General features: G+C 36.6%; 1 protein-coding gene across 10 annotated transcripts in view; it reads right to left on the reverse strand.

The window, feature by feature from the left end:
• The window catches only part of SMARCA2 (SWI/SNF related BAF chromatin remodeling complex subunit ATPase 2), a 118,973-nt gene that overhangs the window by 20,218 nt on the left and 81,328 nt on the right, over positions 1–17,427 (reverse strand). Inside the window, exons 1-2 of one of the 10 annotated variants that reach the window (XM_077172093.1) lie at positions 695–715; positions 307–339 (exon numbers count right to left, since the gene is read on the reverse strand). The exons of 8 other annotated variants lie outside the window; for them this stretch is intronic. In XM_077172093.1, coding sequence (XP_077028208.1) covers positions 307–339; positions 695–700 — 39 coding nt within the window. In that variant the 5' untranslated portion in view covers positions 701–715. Of the gene's footprint in view, positions 1–306; positions 340–694; positions 716–1,377; positions 1,530–17,427 lie in introns of those variants that run through there. One more of the 10 variants, XM_054652858.2, reaches the window with a different exon arrangement.

Genomic DNA, 17,427 nt, shown 5'->3' on the forward strand with positions numbered 1-17,427 from the left:
GCTCAGCTCCCAAAGCCAGTTCACACGCAGTTCTTTGTGCATATGCACAAAAGAGAGATACTTTATGTAGTAACAACTCCTCTTCCAAGCCTTCAAAGCAACTTTTAAATCACCTAAGTGTTAAAATCATCTCAAAATGTATAATTTTGTTCTGGAATAGGAACCATGAGGTAGGCAGAAGCACTGGCAGTATAGTGGTTTGCTGTAAACAGGACTCATAACATGGGATACATAAAACCCATCCCACAAACTAAACCATACACACAGTCACAGACAATTAACACTAATTTCAACTGTTTCAATTACCTGGATGTATGCTTTTAACCAGACCCAGCAGCTCTACGCAGAGGGAAAAAAAAATTGCTACAAAAAACCAAACTAGGAATAGAGGGAACCTGTTCACACACACTATCAGATCCACATCATAAAGCAAGAAGCTGAACTTTTTGTGATTTGAGAAAGCAAACAAAAGAAAAGAAATAAAAATACCAGGTCATAAGACAACTGAAATTAAAAATAACAAGTAAAATAAAATAAAAAAATCTTAAAACTAAGGCTCTCTGATTAATGCTTTCTCAGAACATAACTAATGTTGATATTTGTCGCTTTTGCTTCTCAATATTGCCTTGAGTACATGCAAATGCTAATCAATCCTTTCTCGTAGCTGAAAGAGCTCTAATCCTAAGGCAATTACCTTCATTTCTCCACAGCACCAAACATGGCTAATATTTATGATCATGTGAGCATAACAATCAATATGAAAAAGTGATTACAGCCTAGACATAATTTTTCTCAATCGTGTACAATGTCTCTTCAAAAACGTTTTGTGAACAAAACCTGATGCACAACACAAAATAACCTGGCATGTTTAAAATAACAGTGGGATTTTGAAATCTGTTTCCAATGCATCCTCCGATGTGCAAATCCACAGGCAAAAACAAAAGCAGAATCCTGTGAGACAGCCTGAAACTAGGCCTTAATAATCAAAAGACAATTTACATCATGCTTCTAGCATTCAGATATTCACTATGAGGGAGGCTCGAGATCTGATGAGTTAGGAAGAAAGAAGAAGGGGAAAAAAAAATCTGCATACAAATTCATTAATATTCATCTGGCTAAAGCAGGACACGCGCTATAAACCACTGAGGCTAATGAAGATTAAGAAAAGGAAATTTCTCTGCATATCTTGGAAGCTAGAAAAGCTAACAATAAATACAGCATGCAAGGCTGTCAACAGTTAATGTCATTGCTCTCCTTAAGCACTCAGTTGTACATTGAAATACGAAGAGCACCGACTTTTGATGTGTTACACACCTACACATGCCTGTGATGTAGTTCTACTGAATCTTCAAGACGGCAATGAAAAAGGATATTTACCTTACCACTATCAGCAGGCCGGCTATCGGAAATCACAGTTAGTGGGGATAAAATTAACAAGCCAGCAAAGCAGCGAGCTGCTAGTCTCTTCATCAGCTGATCAGGAAAAAAAAGAGAGCTGGGGAAAGGCTATGTTTTCATATACAAGTAATTTTATTTTACTGAAAATTTAATACTGAAAGGATTGTGGATACTGAAATCTGCTGTTTCATTCTACCTACTACAAGGCCTGAAGCCTTCCTCCTTCAGCTGGTTTTAATATTGACAACTACTTATCATATTTCTCCCCTTATTATTCTAAGCATTCAAATTAGATTTTTAGCTGATTCTTGTTATTACTTTAATAATAATAGCACAATTAGACAATTTCAAGTATGATTTTAAAACTGAAATTGCTTGCATGCATTTTAAAGATTCTTTCATTACAGAAAATGTATTCCTACTGCTCTACAGAGAACAGATCAAGTTTTGGTTACTGAAACTGATACAATAATCTATTCTGATTTAAAAGAAATTTAAAAAAATAAAACCAACCAAGTAATCATTCTGTTAACTTTGTTAACTTTTCCTGTTAACATTTTTCTGTCCTTCAGAAAACTTCACTTAACTACAACATATTTATAATTTTGCTTGCTTAACAGATTTTCTACCACCAAAAAGACAATCACAGTGGTTCTGTCATCACAGAATTTATAACATCTCACTTAGAATTTTGCATAAAATTTTTGGTTAGAGTAGGCAGTATTTTGGGAAATAAATATTAGTGAAAAGAAAAGACAAAAGTGAAAAGTTGGGATTTTTAAAAATATTACATATAGCAATTTAGTAAAGACAAATGATAAAAATAAAACCCAAGTAAACTAATATATACTCTTGCACTCTTAAAATTAGTAGCTAGCAGGTAGCAAAGGAACTCTTAGCAAATTACAAATCTATCATCAAACATTAAACTTTCTATTTAGCCAGTAATAAATCTATCAATTACTATATTAAGTTTTCAAAATTTCTATGCATCAATATAAACTCAGACAGCTTTAAGATCTTAGTGACCCCACTCGAAAATCATTTTGACAATACAAGTAGTACAAAAATGTTGCTATTACAACTCTTAACATTTGTTCTCAAGAGACAAATTTGTATTTTGTACATAAACAATGACATTTAAAACAAACCTATATGCTTTATTTTGTCTCAAAAGAAGAGACATTTAAAACTAAACCTATATGCTTTATTTTGTCTTAAAACTGTATCATATGAATCAATTATCAGCAGATAGGTTAATGCACTGTGCATACATCTACACATATGATCCAAGCATGTGGGTATCAGCAGCAACATATTTATTAAGTGAATTCATCTGACTGAGCTTTTTGTTAAAAAAGCTTACTATTCCAGGCCCTAAGTGCCACACTGAAGAGAATGCCCTTCCAAACGTTTACCAGTACGATTATGATACAAATCTCAGGCAGAAATCTCCAGTTCCTGACAGATGATGGGCTGTGTGAGAGTGCAAAATAAGACAGCCATCTCCCATGTTCAAATGCCTCTGGATTAGTGAGGTGAACAGCAAGGGAGTCAAGGAAAATAGTACACGAATAAAAATTTAACACTTTCCTTCCATTAAGGAAACTGGACAGAACATACCAAAAGAAGTCTGTACACCTCATTTTTTTCAAAGACAGCTGTAAAAATTTAATGTCAAATTTCATAAGTTGTCAGGCATCTCTTGAAAGGCAAATACGCCAGTAAAATATGAGGACCCTGTGTTAAGTTCAGTACTGACAAAATGTTCCTGCTTTTCTGACGCATATTGCTGTAACTTAGTCCATGCACACAAATCAATTTCATTTCTAAAGAGGTAAGAGCACACTTATCATGGATTAAAGAAATCAAACTGTCTTCTTCCAAAAAGAAGCTTCCACTTCCCAAGAGCAAATATATATTTTTCAGGAGGCAAGCAGAAGTTACTTCTGAGACACTCTGACTCCCTATTGCTGCTTGCAATTAGATTTTCATCTTTCCTAAAGAAGAGTTGTTTTCGGGTGGAAGCATTGCTAGGGAACATCGTTACAACATTGATGCCTGAGCTCCAAACAGAAAAAAGTAAGGATAAAATGCAAACTGTTTATTTTCCCAATTTGAAAGACAGGATACTACATATGTATTTTTCTGTTGGTGATAATACAGCACTGTGACTCAACACCTTTTCAATTCAGAATTACAGATGCAAATAAGGATTTAGTACTAACAGCTCAGTTTTGTTTCACGACTGTGTTCTGCAAGTCAATAATTGTGTAGGCCTTATACAACTAATATGTTTTAAAATAATTTTACAGGAATCAGGTAACTCAAGTGTGGTCACAGAGTGAATCAATGGAGGTCCTCATATAAAATCAGCTCTGGTGTCTAAGGCCTGTCTCATTTAGATGGTGGAAAAACTGCAGTACATAATTATTTTTCCTTTGACTGGAGATAACTAGGTAACTAGAAAATTGAGACATAGTGAAAGCTATCAGTACTAGATACAGTCTAAAAACTGGACACACAGAGCAGAAGTGGCACAGAGCCATATATTAAGTCTGCTTGAAGCTATTCAGATGAAACAGGATGTGAGTACAGGACATGCAAACTCTTTCTGTGTCCCTCTCCAATTTTAGCTTAATGAGATGAACATTCAGAAAACTTGCTGCATCCCTCAACATCAATGCCCTGTACCTCTCCAACTTGCAAAGCTGAAAGATAGTTATTCTAACTAACATGTGAAGAAATACCCTAGCATGCTAATTAAACTCAGTATTTCAAGAGAAAGCGCTTAAATATAGGTGAACAGAAAAGGCCCACACCATCTTACCAAATCCCTGAACATAAATACTAACTCCATCATAAAAATCTCCAAAAGAATGAGCTTTTTTGGGAACAACAAGTAACTTAACAGGGCATTTTACTGACTATTGGCCAAAAGGCGCTAAGGTTTAGGGCTGTTAAGCACTTAAAACCAAAAACCATGTCACTAGTGTAGTAATGAACAGCAGATGACTGCTTTGCAAAATGAAGTTCACATTTACCACATTAGAAGAGAAGAAAGGAAGAAAAGAAACCTAGGGACAGCTGACAATAAACACCAAAACCCCTAAAATGCCATCTACCTAGCTTTACCAATTTCTCTCTTCAACATGATCCTTCTTGGAATATTGTATTGGTATTCCAAGAAAAGTTTTCCTGTTTTGTCTTTTTTGTTGTTGTTGTTATTTTGTTTGTTTTGTTTTTGTTTTTTCTGTCTTGCTCTGTCTGAAATCCTACCATTCTTTATTTTACATTTGTTCTCAGATTAAATCTGGCAACCAATGAAGATTTCAACTTTTCACTCTGTAGTTCACATTTTTAAATAGATCTCTTCAAAATCCAGTTCTTTTGCTTATTTTTTTACCAATAACATTCCTGACATCTGGGACTGCTTCTAATTTTCACATTAGAATTGTTTCTAGGCTCTGTACAGCAAGTTTCCTTACATCATAATTGTATCTTGCTATGCAACAACATAGAGGTCAGTATCATAGATAAAGACTGTGAGGAAAAATTACTTTAACACTTGGCAATTAGATTAAAGGGCTTAAGATATTCTATCAACAGTGCAATCAATAAACACATGAAAATAATTTTAAAGGTTGGTGAAGAGTTATTTTAATTCAATTTAGTCTTCTTGTTGAGTATTACTGCACAACAGACTCACCGGTCTAGTTTTTCTGAGACTAAACTGAAACAGAATACAGACCACAATTTGTCAAAGGCAAAGAGTTTGTGATTACATCCAGTTTTAACTTGCTTTCATCAAAGTATTGCTTTTTCTAAAAACTCAAAATGCAGTTATTGAAAAAACTTGTAATACATAGTCTTCTCAGACAGGCTGAAATTCCACCAAATATGGTAAATGAGTTCTTCAGCCATATGTTCACCAAGCAAGAGTCTGTGTCGTCACATCACTGAAACTAGCATCTTTTTAAGAAGTGGGAGAAAATAGACTGTTTTCTGTTTTGGATTTGAAAATTATTAATAGTTACCCAATTATTTCCACTGAAACTCCAGCTGCCTATGTTTAATTAGACATTAAGGAGAACAATAATGTAAATTATAGGCTTTTCCTAAATTTTGATTCAAAGACTGATGACAAAATGCTCTGACATAACCACGCAAAAATATGAGTTATCTTTAAAGAGAAATGGCCTCAACCAAAGCAATAAAGCATAATATTAAAAAAAAAGGTAATGACTTAAAATATTAATAGGATCAAAGCTTTTATCATCAGTGTTTTCTTTTGGGTCTGAGAATATTTTTTCAGGTCAAATATCCTAATATTTAATCTTGATATAAGATATCTTAATGCAGAAGCTTCATCTTTAATATGATAATTATTAAGTAAAGCATCATGCAGAGCCAGCACTGATAAACTCTCTCTCAGTTATGACAAAACCCACTGACAAGTGCATAAAATTTTCCTCTGTTCAAAAGTGAAATCTTGTTAAAAAGAAATAAAAAAAATCTGTAATTAGTCTCATTTGTCCCTCTCCTAAAAGGCAAACAGGGATGTTAAATGGAACTTCTCAAGCTGATTTTGCACCAATGAGATTTTCAAAAACTTTGGGGACAGAGAAATTGAAGAGCACAATTAACTACTCATGATACCAGGACCCCACTGCTTGTCTGCTCAGTGAGCAGTGGAAGTGCTCCATTAGAGGGAAGGAATTGGGTTATAGAAAGAAACAACTGTATCATGCTGACTATAAATATACTTTATTTAACCAATCAGAGCACTGAGAAAATACATACGCACTGTGTCAAGACCCTGAATGTGAAACTACCCAAAAATCATCACTATTCTGTGGTCTACATTTACTTACCCACACTCTGAGAAGATCTAAAGGTCTGCCAATTGTCTTCTACAGTTTTCAAAATGTCTTGCTAAAAAGACTTAATTTTAAAAACCTCTTGACCAAGCCAACCTCATCTAGGAGCAACAGAAAGATGAGAGAGGAATCTAAAATAACTCTATGCCAGAAATATTGAGATCATGCTCTTACTCTTTATCACTGAACTGTTCTGTTGTGGTGGGGTTTTTTGTTTGTGCTTCCCAAACATTCTTCCCATAAGGTTAGAAAGCTACATAACCTGCTGAAGAATTCTTGTCACTTACAGTAATAATAATAAACCCGCTTCTGAACACAGGGGTAAAAACTCTCTCCTTCATGACTGGAGGACAATTTATAATGGACTTGTGAAATATTCGGCAGGAAAATTTCTAGACGATAAACAAACATATTCCAAAAGGGGTCTTACAATAGCATTTCTCAAGTGCAAGGTATCCTGGGTATTTCAGATTGCCTTCATATAGTTCAGAACCTTAGAGCAAATTGATAACTCAAAGAATAAATATCTTTAGCAGACTGGTACTGGAAATAGTTGCAGGTATCTTTGGAAGTATGATTGGAAGTAAAATTGAGAGACTGATGAGATATAACTAACTAAAAAAGGCACTGGAAGACTGTAATGAAAATATTGCAGGTATGTTTCCCAGCTTCAGATTTCCAAGCAATACATCTTAAAGTAAAATCTAAGCCATGATAGAGATGCCTCATTTTTCCCCCCTTTATTTTGCTCCCTATGTCAGAGAAACAGATGCTTGTTGCATAGAAAAGATTCTGGAGCATTTAGTAACTGGTGCTACTCAGTGAGGAAGTGAAAATAGGGAAGGTTTCCCCCTTTTTTAATTTTATCAGTCTTATTAAGAATTCTGATTCAGAAAAGCCTACTACTGGAGTGTAGAGAACTCTATACTGACTAAGGCATTGTGGGATAATTGGTACTAGAGTTATGCTTTTCCTTAAACAAGTACATTATCTTCCCTACACAAGGGGCAAGGAAAGTTAATTGCATGAGAAAATCACCTTTTCTGATGGGCATCAGGAGAAGGTGGGTGCCGGGGGCGGGGGGGTGGTGGTGGTGGTGATTACTTTTCTCATTTTTTCCTAAATTCCTTTAAAATAATAAGCTTGGAATTTAGTCAGCATTAAACATATTTCTGTCTGAGAACAGATGTAATTTCCCTGGCATCTCAAAAGTTTAGAAAGAAATTAGTAATAGCTTGTAATAGCTTAGCTTTTACTGAGGGTTTTGCTTCCAGAACTTCCTTCCTTCTTTGGTCTAAAATAAATCTTTTACCGAAGGGATTTATTGCCCTGTTGTTCTTCTGAGGTAATTTTTAATGATTTGCTAAAATAGTTCATGAATTAGTTCAGAACTCATGAACAAAGTTTAATTTAGTAGTATTTCTGTTAGCACCTACACTCCATTCAGGCTCACTGACAAATGTCACAGAAGAGGAGGAAATATGCTGCAATGAAGTTATGGAAATACTCATCAATAATAACCACATTCAAGAACAAAGAGGAATTCAGCATTCCAAGGATTTATCATCTCCTACTAAGGTTAAGACGTTGTTTGCTTTACAAGGGAGATCATGCATAAAAACCCTATCAGAAACACACTTATATCTGACTACTTATAAATAAATAGTTATTCGGGATGGCTTCTTTTCCAAGTTCTGAGGCAAGTATTTACAGCTGTGTTTTATCTCACATTTCGCAAAATACCGTTACTGTTGCAGGTTTCTGACTAATTCTAAGCAATGTTAATTTGTCTTTTTTCACTTGACATTTACCTTTTTATAAACATGACATCCTTTTGCTGTGGAAAAAGTAGGAAATCTTTACTTTGCAATGTCTACTGGCAGACTTGCAGTGTGGATTATGTTTTGCAGCTCATAGTGCTAACAACTAAAGATTTCTTCTGTTTGATTTTATTCTTAATGAAAAAGATTTTTAAAATTCAATTTGAGAATGGGAATTAATGGATTTTTAAAAATTACTTTTGAAAAAACGTCCAGGTGTTTAGCCCTTCTTCATTCAAAAAAAATTGTCTCCTTTATCTTCTAAGACCCTACTAATTAAATCAGAAAAATACCTGGTATAAAGACAGGGTTTATACCCTCATCAGACCAGCTCTTTGCAAAGAAACTGCAGTCTTGGCTCTTTCCAGGACATTTGCTTCCACTGATGGTTGCAAATATTTGCCGCAACAGGCATCTGCTCTATGGTAAAGATGAAATTGACAATTCTAAGCACTGGAAAAAGGTAAGAAGCCATTACAAACTTGCTCTGCAACATACTCAACAGCAGGATACCGTATCTTAGTAGAGTGTTTCCTATGAAGAACAGGATGCCTTTTCTTCCACTATGGAAACAACACAGGTGAGGACTAAAACACAAAGGGATAATTAGCAGATTTCTAGCACGAAATCACTAATTTTGAGATAAATCAGTAGTGTTACAATAAGTGAACTATTTACCTCTCACGTAAACAGATATTCAGGGGTGCCTTCTAAACTGCTCAGAATAACGGTAGAAGTTTTCTCTCTTTTTGATTAACAGAATAACAGACTAACACAAGGCTTCTAATTTAAAGATAAGCATAAATTTTCTGTGTCCTGAAACCCATGGCTCTTAATGATGTAACAAGAGAAGTCTATAGTACAAAGCTTAAACTGGCATTTTTATGTATGTCGAAATAAACTCAGCTACTGCCGACAGTCAAACAATCAAATATTTTCATTTACATGTTCTTCTTTCTTATATTTAAGTATATTCACATATTCTCAAACGTAATCTTTTATTCCAAGTTTAAAATGTGGAACATAAGTAAATGGGAGCAAAATTGAGAAAATAAAACAAAACAGATAAAATATCTTGCAAAAAATAAATACATGAGGAAAAAAAAGTAACAGCTTTCAGAAACCATTATAGCTTAATTATTTTTCAGTGGATGTTCACAGATCTCTTATATCTACTTATTCACAGAAAACAGCTTAAGATTTTTTGCAATAACATGGGAAATTTGGTTTAAACATCTATCATTATTAATGTAAGTACTGCGAGGCAATTAAGAATGGGAAGCACACAGTGTTAAGAGAGCATGATATGACAAAAACATATTGTAAGAGATTAGAATATTCACTCTTCCTGTGCCAAAAGAGGAAAATATTTATAGAAATAGAGTGTACTTAAATAATATATACTAGGAGGTATCTCTTTATGACAATTCCAGTATAGTTTTTTAATAACTGAGAGGAATTTAGAGGAAGACTGCATGGAATGAAACTAAGTTAAACTTTGGAAAACTTGCTGAAAAAAAGCTAAATTATATGTATCTTTTATGTATTTTATATGAAAACAGTCTGTTGTGATGCTACCTTTGAGCATTGATGCAGTGAGTTCCATGTCTTCAGGATGCTTCTGAAGGCACAGTTATATGACCATGCTAGGACTCACAGTAGATCCTGACCCTTTAATATGCATATTACAACCTAGAAGTAAAAATCTAACATGACCAGTATCTGTCTAGAAGGCTTTTTTGTTCTTCTGGGATAAGTTGCATTGCAAATCACAGTCTGATGAGCACAAACTATTACCTACAAGCAATACAAAAAATTCTTGAAAAGCCAAGGACTTAAGAGCACATGAAGTTTCTCAACAAAATGATGTATAGTATAGTATAGTATAGAGCATATACAAAAATCTAAAGAAAGGCTGGAAGCAACAACAAAGTCCGGTTCTGCATTTGAAACCCAGCTAAAAATGTCAAATGCCTCTGAAAAGAATACATGATGAATAGCCAGGGAACTTGCTAAACATGCAAATTTCAGAGTATGGGACAAAATTACATGGTTGTGGTTACTTGGAAGTTCTCGTAGGATTTTTTTAAGGTTAAAATTTTACCACTAGAATAAGTAAGTACACTACTGTACTCATCAAGCAGGGTACTTCAGGATGACTCAGGAAGCTAACTGACAATCAGACATGGCTAAGCACTGGCTGAATAGTTTTTGAGAAATTCAGACTGAAACCTTTGTGTTCTTCCATATCTGTTAAGTTAGTACTTCCGTACTTGTTTACTTACAAGAAAAGACAAATTGCTATCATTTAAGTTGCTATAGAAGTAGTTTCTATAGAAGAAGCAGAGCTCTGCATACATACAACAACCTATCAGAAGAATTATTTTGCCTATATGCATACTGCATAAAAAACATCAGCATAAAGCCTTCCATCACCTGCTCAGGTCTACCTTCAGAAGACAGCCTTTTACAATAAAGGTCTCACAATTTTCCTCTGATGACAAGGCAAAATACTAAATGGCTCCCTTTTCACAGAGTGAATAAATACTTTGGCCAAAATATACACTTTGAAGGTATGGGTAACTTACCCATGTCACAAATGCAAATCAACATACGAAAATTTAATGTCTTTATTAAAAAACTGATATGTGACAGAAGGTTAGGTACCATACTACCCACCGTTGTTACTTTCAAGTCATGTCAGAGAACATAACAATGCAATGGACCCAAATATTAAAATGTTTGCTGCTTCTTGTTCCATTGTCATATATGCCCTCAGCAACAACAATGCTTTAGACTTCAAATGCAGACCCTGGTTCACGTGGGTTTTGCGAATTATTTAATAGCTGGTTTTATTTCAGTTTTAGAGTCATAGAACATCCTGAGTTGGAAGAGTTCAACTCCTGGCCCTGCACAGGAGAACCAGAAGAATCACACCACGTGCCTGAGAGCATTATGCAAATGCTGCTTGAGCTCTGTCAGGCTTAGTAACCACTTCCCTGGGGAGTCTCTTCTAGTATGCAAACACCTTCTGCGTGAAGAACCTTTTCATAATACCCAATCTAAACCTCCCCTGACACAACTTCAGGCCATTCCCTCAGGTCCTGCCACTGGTCACCACAGAGAAGAGATCAGTGCCTGTCCTTCCTCTTCCCTTCACAACAAAGTTATAACTGCAATGAGGTCTCCCCTCAATCTCCTTCAGGCAGTTGATAGGAATTTTGAACTTCCATGTAAGGAGTATTTCTGGCATCTTAACCACAGGGACTAATTCTTCTTCTGAAAAATTTTGCACTTGAAACAGTAAAAATTTAACAAAACATGAAACCCAGATTTTTAACTCACAACTTCCAGGCTATATAAACTTGGTATGTCAGAGGATACAGTTATTTCAAAGAAAATTTAGTTTATTTTATTCTAATGCTAACAGTACTCCCTACATTTTTTTACAGTAAGTATTTATTTGGCATTATTATTTAAGGTTATCTAGAGGAGAACAGATGTACAATTCTACTTCAAGGCACGTTAATATGTGTTATCGTACTTTACATGTAACATTGTATAGTCAAAATCAGACTGAAATAAAAAGAATCCTATGAAAATATGACACTGTTTTACTGGAAGGTACTCCTCATAAACAGCTATTCAGATTTCCTGACTTGAAGTCTTTCTCAAAAAAAAAAAAATCAAACAATAAAATTTCTTTATGGAGAATATCTCTGAAGAAGAAGCATTTAAGAAGCATTTCAAAGTACTTTTTTAGTTTTCAAAATTAATACTCTTGACCCTGATTCCACATTCTGAGAAAAGACAAGAGAATTTCTGAGAAAGTCACACAGCGTGATCAGGCTCTTTCCCTTAGAAACTAACAAAGCTATCCTGCCAAAATAGTGAACCAAAGCTATCAGGTAGATGCATTTAAATTCCCTCTCATCCATGAAAAACCAAGAAAATACCCTTTCTGCTTCACTAGTTTTAATTTCACTACAATGTGAAAGTACCCTTTTTTCCTTTTCTTAAGTAGATTCTGAATTGAATTTAATGGAAAGGACATGAAAGATAGGTTGTAAGTATACCAAATACAAAAATGGTTCAATGAGGCCTTGAAGTCATATCCAATTTTATAACCTTTCAAAAAGCAGCTTCCACATGCATAAAACTTATCTAATATTCACACTGAATATTAGCAGTACCTGGAGCATTCTGATGATCACTGGTCACAAAATAGACAACAACCTTGGATGATGAACTTTTTAATCTTCCAGTAACAGTCTTTTACATGTGACTTTTTTTCCCGTACAGCTTAACAAATTCAATTGCATCTGCAATTCAATACTACAGAGCATGGTTTAGATCAAAATGCAATTTTCTTCAAATGTCCTGCGCAAATACTCATTTGATTGTGAAACACGTTTAGCAGCAACTCAGGAAACTTTGCAATTGCAACCAGAAATGTTATAGAGTAGAAACAAAGAGAGAAAACCAGGAGTGCAGGGGTATTATGCACATAAACTACTCAGATAAACTATCCACTGGGTAAAAACTTTTTTTTTCCCCTCCTTCTATGAATTTCAGCCTCCAATACTGACTAAAACCACTACAGACTACAATAATAATTCTACACACAGGTATTTCAGTACTTGTTGTAGGAAGGCCTAAACAACAGGCCCTGTGCCAAAGCTGACCTCTAGATGAACTCTCCAACCAAAAGTTATGTGTATCCATTAATCGGTGAAGCATTATTAGCAATATGATATATGTACCTGCTCACTGGTGAAACATGTATTTACCTTTCTGTATTTAGAAACAGGACAAGGCCACATCTGGCCTTGTTTGTAGGCAAAGGATCAAAGACAACTCCCCTGGCTCCTCCTTGAGCCCTGGCAAGGCTTTGGGAGAAACCCAATAGGAGGATAAAACCTGATGATTCTGTATTAGAAGTAATGGTAGCTTGCTTATTATAAAAGCTGGGCTACTCTCACCGTGAAGTCAGAAGCCTCGCTGCCTGCAAGGTGGATGCACCACAGGATTTCCCAGCTGCAGGACATGGTTTTCCAGTCCTTCACTATGACACCTTCCCTGGGTTGATATGTAGATCTAGATGAAGGGTAAAGCAGGGCAACTGTAACCTTTCTTAATCACTATAGGCATTTTTTGTAGTAATGATTAGATGCATTGCTTAGTTTATCCTTTTGTGATTCTTTGCAGTTTTGCATTATAGAAAACTACACTATCCCTTAAGTTGGTGTCTGTCTCTGACCCTAACCATCAGCAAAACACTACTGTAAAATCAAATTCCACTACGCCAGTTTACAAAAATATGTCTTAAAATACCTTCCTAGTATTGATTCTGAAGTTATATATATAGAACTGAAGCTCTCTAAGAAAACACAAACCTACTTGAAAACTTTTAGCAATTTATACCAAGTTATACCAACAAATCGACCCAAATTTACTATCTCTGCTATCAAACCTGTTAACAGACAGGTTTGAAAGTAAAGTGTGTAAAATCCAAAATTTAAAGTTCCAGTTGATAAGGAAACAGTTAAAAACACATCAAAAATTTTTCCTGCTAGGTAGTTTATTATACCATGTAACTTTAGTAAACATAAACAAAATTTATGCCTATGTTAAACAGTAACATCAGATATTTTGTATGAGTGAAAGCCAGCACTGTTTTTCTTTAAGTAAGACTGACTAATTACAAACCAAATGCATGAATTTCACTTACAATTTTTAGATCAGCAAAACAAGCATAACTTTTACATGTCTGCCTGACATAAATGAGATGCTGTTAATTTTGTAATCAGGTATGCTTCCCTGGCCAGCATGTAAAGCTATTTCAAATTAACAAGGACAACTGGAGACTACGACTTTATTTATGTCACCTAGCCAGCAATTAAATTGCATGAGAAGCTGAAACCAGATGCAAGAGTCTTAAGGGTCTTTTACCAACTCAAATAAATCCTCTGTTTCTTGAAGCCTGTCTCAGGCAATCAAATTCTTAGTAGATGACCCCTCTCAAAAATACTATGCCATGGGAACCAGCAAAGTATTTTCTGTAGAAGTGGTGCAGGGACAGAATCTGCTGAAGCATGAAATACGTCCAGAATATAAATGCTTTGTAGATCGGGAAGCAAACTCCTCCTTCCAGATTTTTTTTTAAAGGAGATATGGTTGTCATGCCACCAGTTATAGAACAGCGAGCTGCAGCGACAGCTAGTGAATGAAGCCTGTTACTGTCTTAAGAGTTTTCCTGGGAGACTGTCAACGAATGACAGGCTGCTCTCCAGCAGCAGCACAATCTCACTAAATACTGCCTATGATAACAGGTTTGGCTTCTGTTATTATTTTGTCCCTTGCTTCTACAGTCAGTTACTTGATCTCCTAGGAGGAAGGGAGCTTGGCATACTTGGTCAGTGTACAGACATGCATACAGACCTCAAGGTACACTGTCCTTGAGGTCCTGTTGGGATGTGCCAGAGCTACACTGTCCAGTGTTGGCATGTATCAGCAAGAGTTCAGGATCTAACTTAAAAAGAGCCAGCACCTATTCCACAATCAAGAGCTGTGGCTGCTGAATGAGGCAAAACACCTTGAAAAAGATCTAGTCAGCTCCCCAAGACATAAAAGAGACAGCTCAGTGCTACACAGCAATATTATGAAACCAACCTACTGATCAGAAACAGAAGATTTTGTTCAGAAAACTCTATAAGAAGATAGCAGCTACAACAAGAGAAGAAAAGTGAGGGGCATCCCTCACTGCTAAATAAATCTCCTTATTTTGTAATACTGCAATAAAAATAGACCCATGGTTACCTTTGGAAAATGGCATCTACCACCTTTTTTTTTGTTGACATAGCTAAGCATTCCCTTGAATATGCTGTGCAACACTATTATTATGACATCTTCTTGAGATGCCATTACAGAAAAATCAAACATATTCTCAAAGACATGAAAGTGACTTCTGCTGAGAGTGCAATGAGTGTGACAAAGAACTCTGTTTCACACACATGAAAAATAAGGTAATTTTAAAAAATCCAAAAAACTTACATTACTTTCTTTTGTTACTTTACATTACTTTATTATCTATCCAATTAGGTAGTTTTATTCTGAAAGTGCACAAGCAATGATACATTATAAATGTAATGCCACTGAAGAGACCAGAAAGTATTATAGAATCACAGAATCACTAGGTTGGAAGAGACCTTTAAGATCATCAAGTCCAACTCATGCCCTAAGACCTCAACTAAACCATGGCATCAAGTGTCATATCCAGTTGTTTTTTTTTAACACATCCAGGAATGGTGACTCCACCACCTCTCCAGGCAGGCCATTCCAATATTTTATCACCCTCTCTGTGAAAAACTTTTCCCTAATATCCAAACTGTATTTCCCTTGGTGCAGCTTGAGACTGTGTCCTCAAGTTCTGTCAGTTGCTGCCTGGAGAAAGAGACCAACCCCACCTGACTACAGCCACCTTTCAGGGAATTGCAGAGAGTGATAAGGGCACCTCTGAGTCTCCTTTTCTCCAGGCTAAACACCCCCAGCTCCCTCAGTTGTTCCTCACAGGATTTGTGTTCCCAGTCCCTCTCCAGCCTCGTTGCCTCCTCTGGACGCGCTCCAGCGTCTCAAGGTCCTTCCCAGACTGAGGGCCCAGAACTGGACACAGCACTCGAGGTGTGGCCTCACCAGTGCCGAGTACAAGGGAGAATGACCTCCCTGCTCCTGCTGGCCACACTGCTCCTGACACAGGCCAGGATGCCCTTGGCCTTCTTGGCCACCAGGGCACACTGCTGGCTCATGTCCAGTCATTTGTCACCAGTACCCCCAGGTCCCTTTCCAGCCACACCGTCTCCAACCTGTAACACTGCAGGGGGTTATTGTGGCCAAAATGCAGGACTCAGCACTTGGATTTATTAAACTTCATCCCACTGGACTCTGCCCACCCATCCAACCATTCCAGGTCTCCCTGCAGAGCCCTCCTACCCTCCAACAGATCAACACATGACCCCTACTTGGTGTCACCTGCAAACTTACTAATGAAAGACTCAGTACCCTCATCCATGTCATCAGTAAAGGTATTGAACAGAACTGGCCCCAGCACAGACCCCTGAGGGACACCACTGCTGACTGGCCCCAGCTGGATGTGGCACCGTTCACCTCCACCCTCTGGGCCCGGCCATCCAGCCAGTTCCTAACCCAGCACAGAGTGCTCCTGTCCAAGCCATGGGCTGCCAGCTTGTCCAGGAGTGTGCTGTGGGAGACAGTGTCAAAGGCCTTGCTGAAGTCCAGGTATGCAACATCCACAGGCTTTCCTGCATCCACCAGGCAGGTCACTTGGTCACAAAAAGAGACCAGGTTGGTCAAACACAACCTACCCCTCCTAAACCCATGGTGGTTGGGTCTGATACCCTGGCCATCCTGTAAGTGCTGCATAATGGCACTTAATATAAATTGCTCCATTATCTTACCTGGTACTGAGGTCAGGCTGATTGGTCTATAATTACTAGGGTCCTCCTTTCTACTTTTTGTGAATGGGTGCCACATTAGCATCTGGAACACCTCACCAGTGAGCCAGGAGTTCTTATTAGCAGTTCTTATGCTTCCATTTGTTTCATCACACCCTCAAATGCACCTGAAAGCATGTTAAACTAGGTATACAGTAGAATTATAATAGTAATTACAATACACTATGAACCAATCTGTCCTAAGGCAACTTAGTGAATTTGAAAACTTGCTTAATTACTCAACAGAGAGAAGCGAGAATAATTTCTCTCAACAGAAGAACAAGCCATGGTGAAAAAAGGGTAGTATATGTAGTATATGTACCATCTTGCCTAGCAAGGTTTCTAACTTGGCTTCACAATACAGTCTCAGAAGCAAACGATAAAAACAATTACTACCAAGTGTATGGAGACCTGCTAAAAAATTATTCTCAGAGTAGTCCTTTATAGCTTTTTATCAAATGGTCCATCACTTCAGTGTTCTTACTGTTTTTAGAAAGACAGAATAGAAGGTACGCCTACTGAATCTCAAGAGAGCACCAAGTTGACCAGAAATTCACCCAAGGACAGGCTTAAAATTGAAAGTAATTTTGGTGAAGAAAACTTGAAAATTATTCAACAAGGGTATATGCTAAATCCTCTTAGGAAGGAAAGACTGACTGTATGAAACATGGTTTTGAAAAGCTGGCAAGGAAGTAGAGCCACAGAAAAGGATTAAGGTCTTAGACTGGATCAAAAATTTAACATGAGACAATACCTTCCATGTTAGAAAATGAACTACTGAACTATGAGGTTGTACCACAGAAGTTATGCAAAAGAACT

This window comes from Agelaius phoeniceus, chromosome Z (assembly GCF_051311805.1).
Source record: "Agelaius phoeniceus isolate bAgePho1 chromosome Z, bAgePho1.hap1, whole genome shotgun sequence".
Lineage (NCBI taxonomy): Eukaryota > Metazoa > Chordata > Aves > Passeriformes > Icteridae > Agelaius > Agelaius phoeniceus.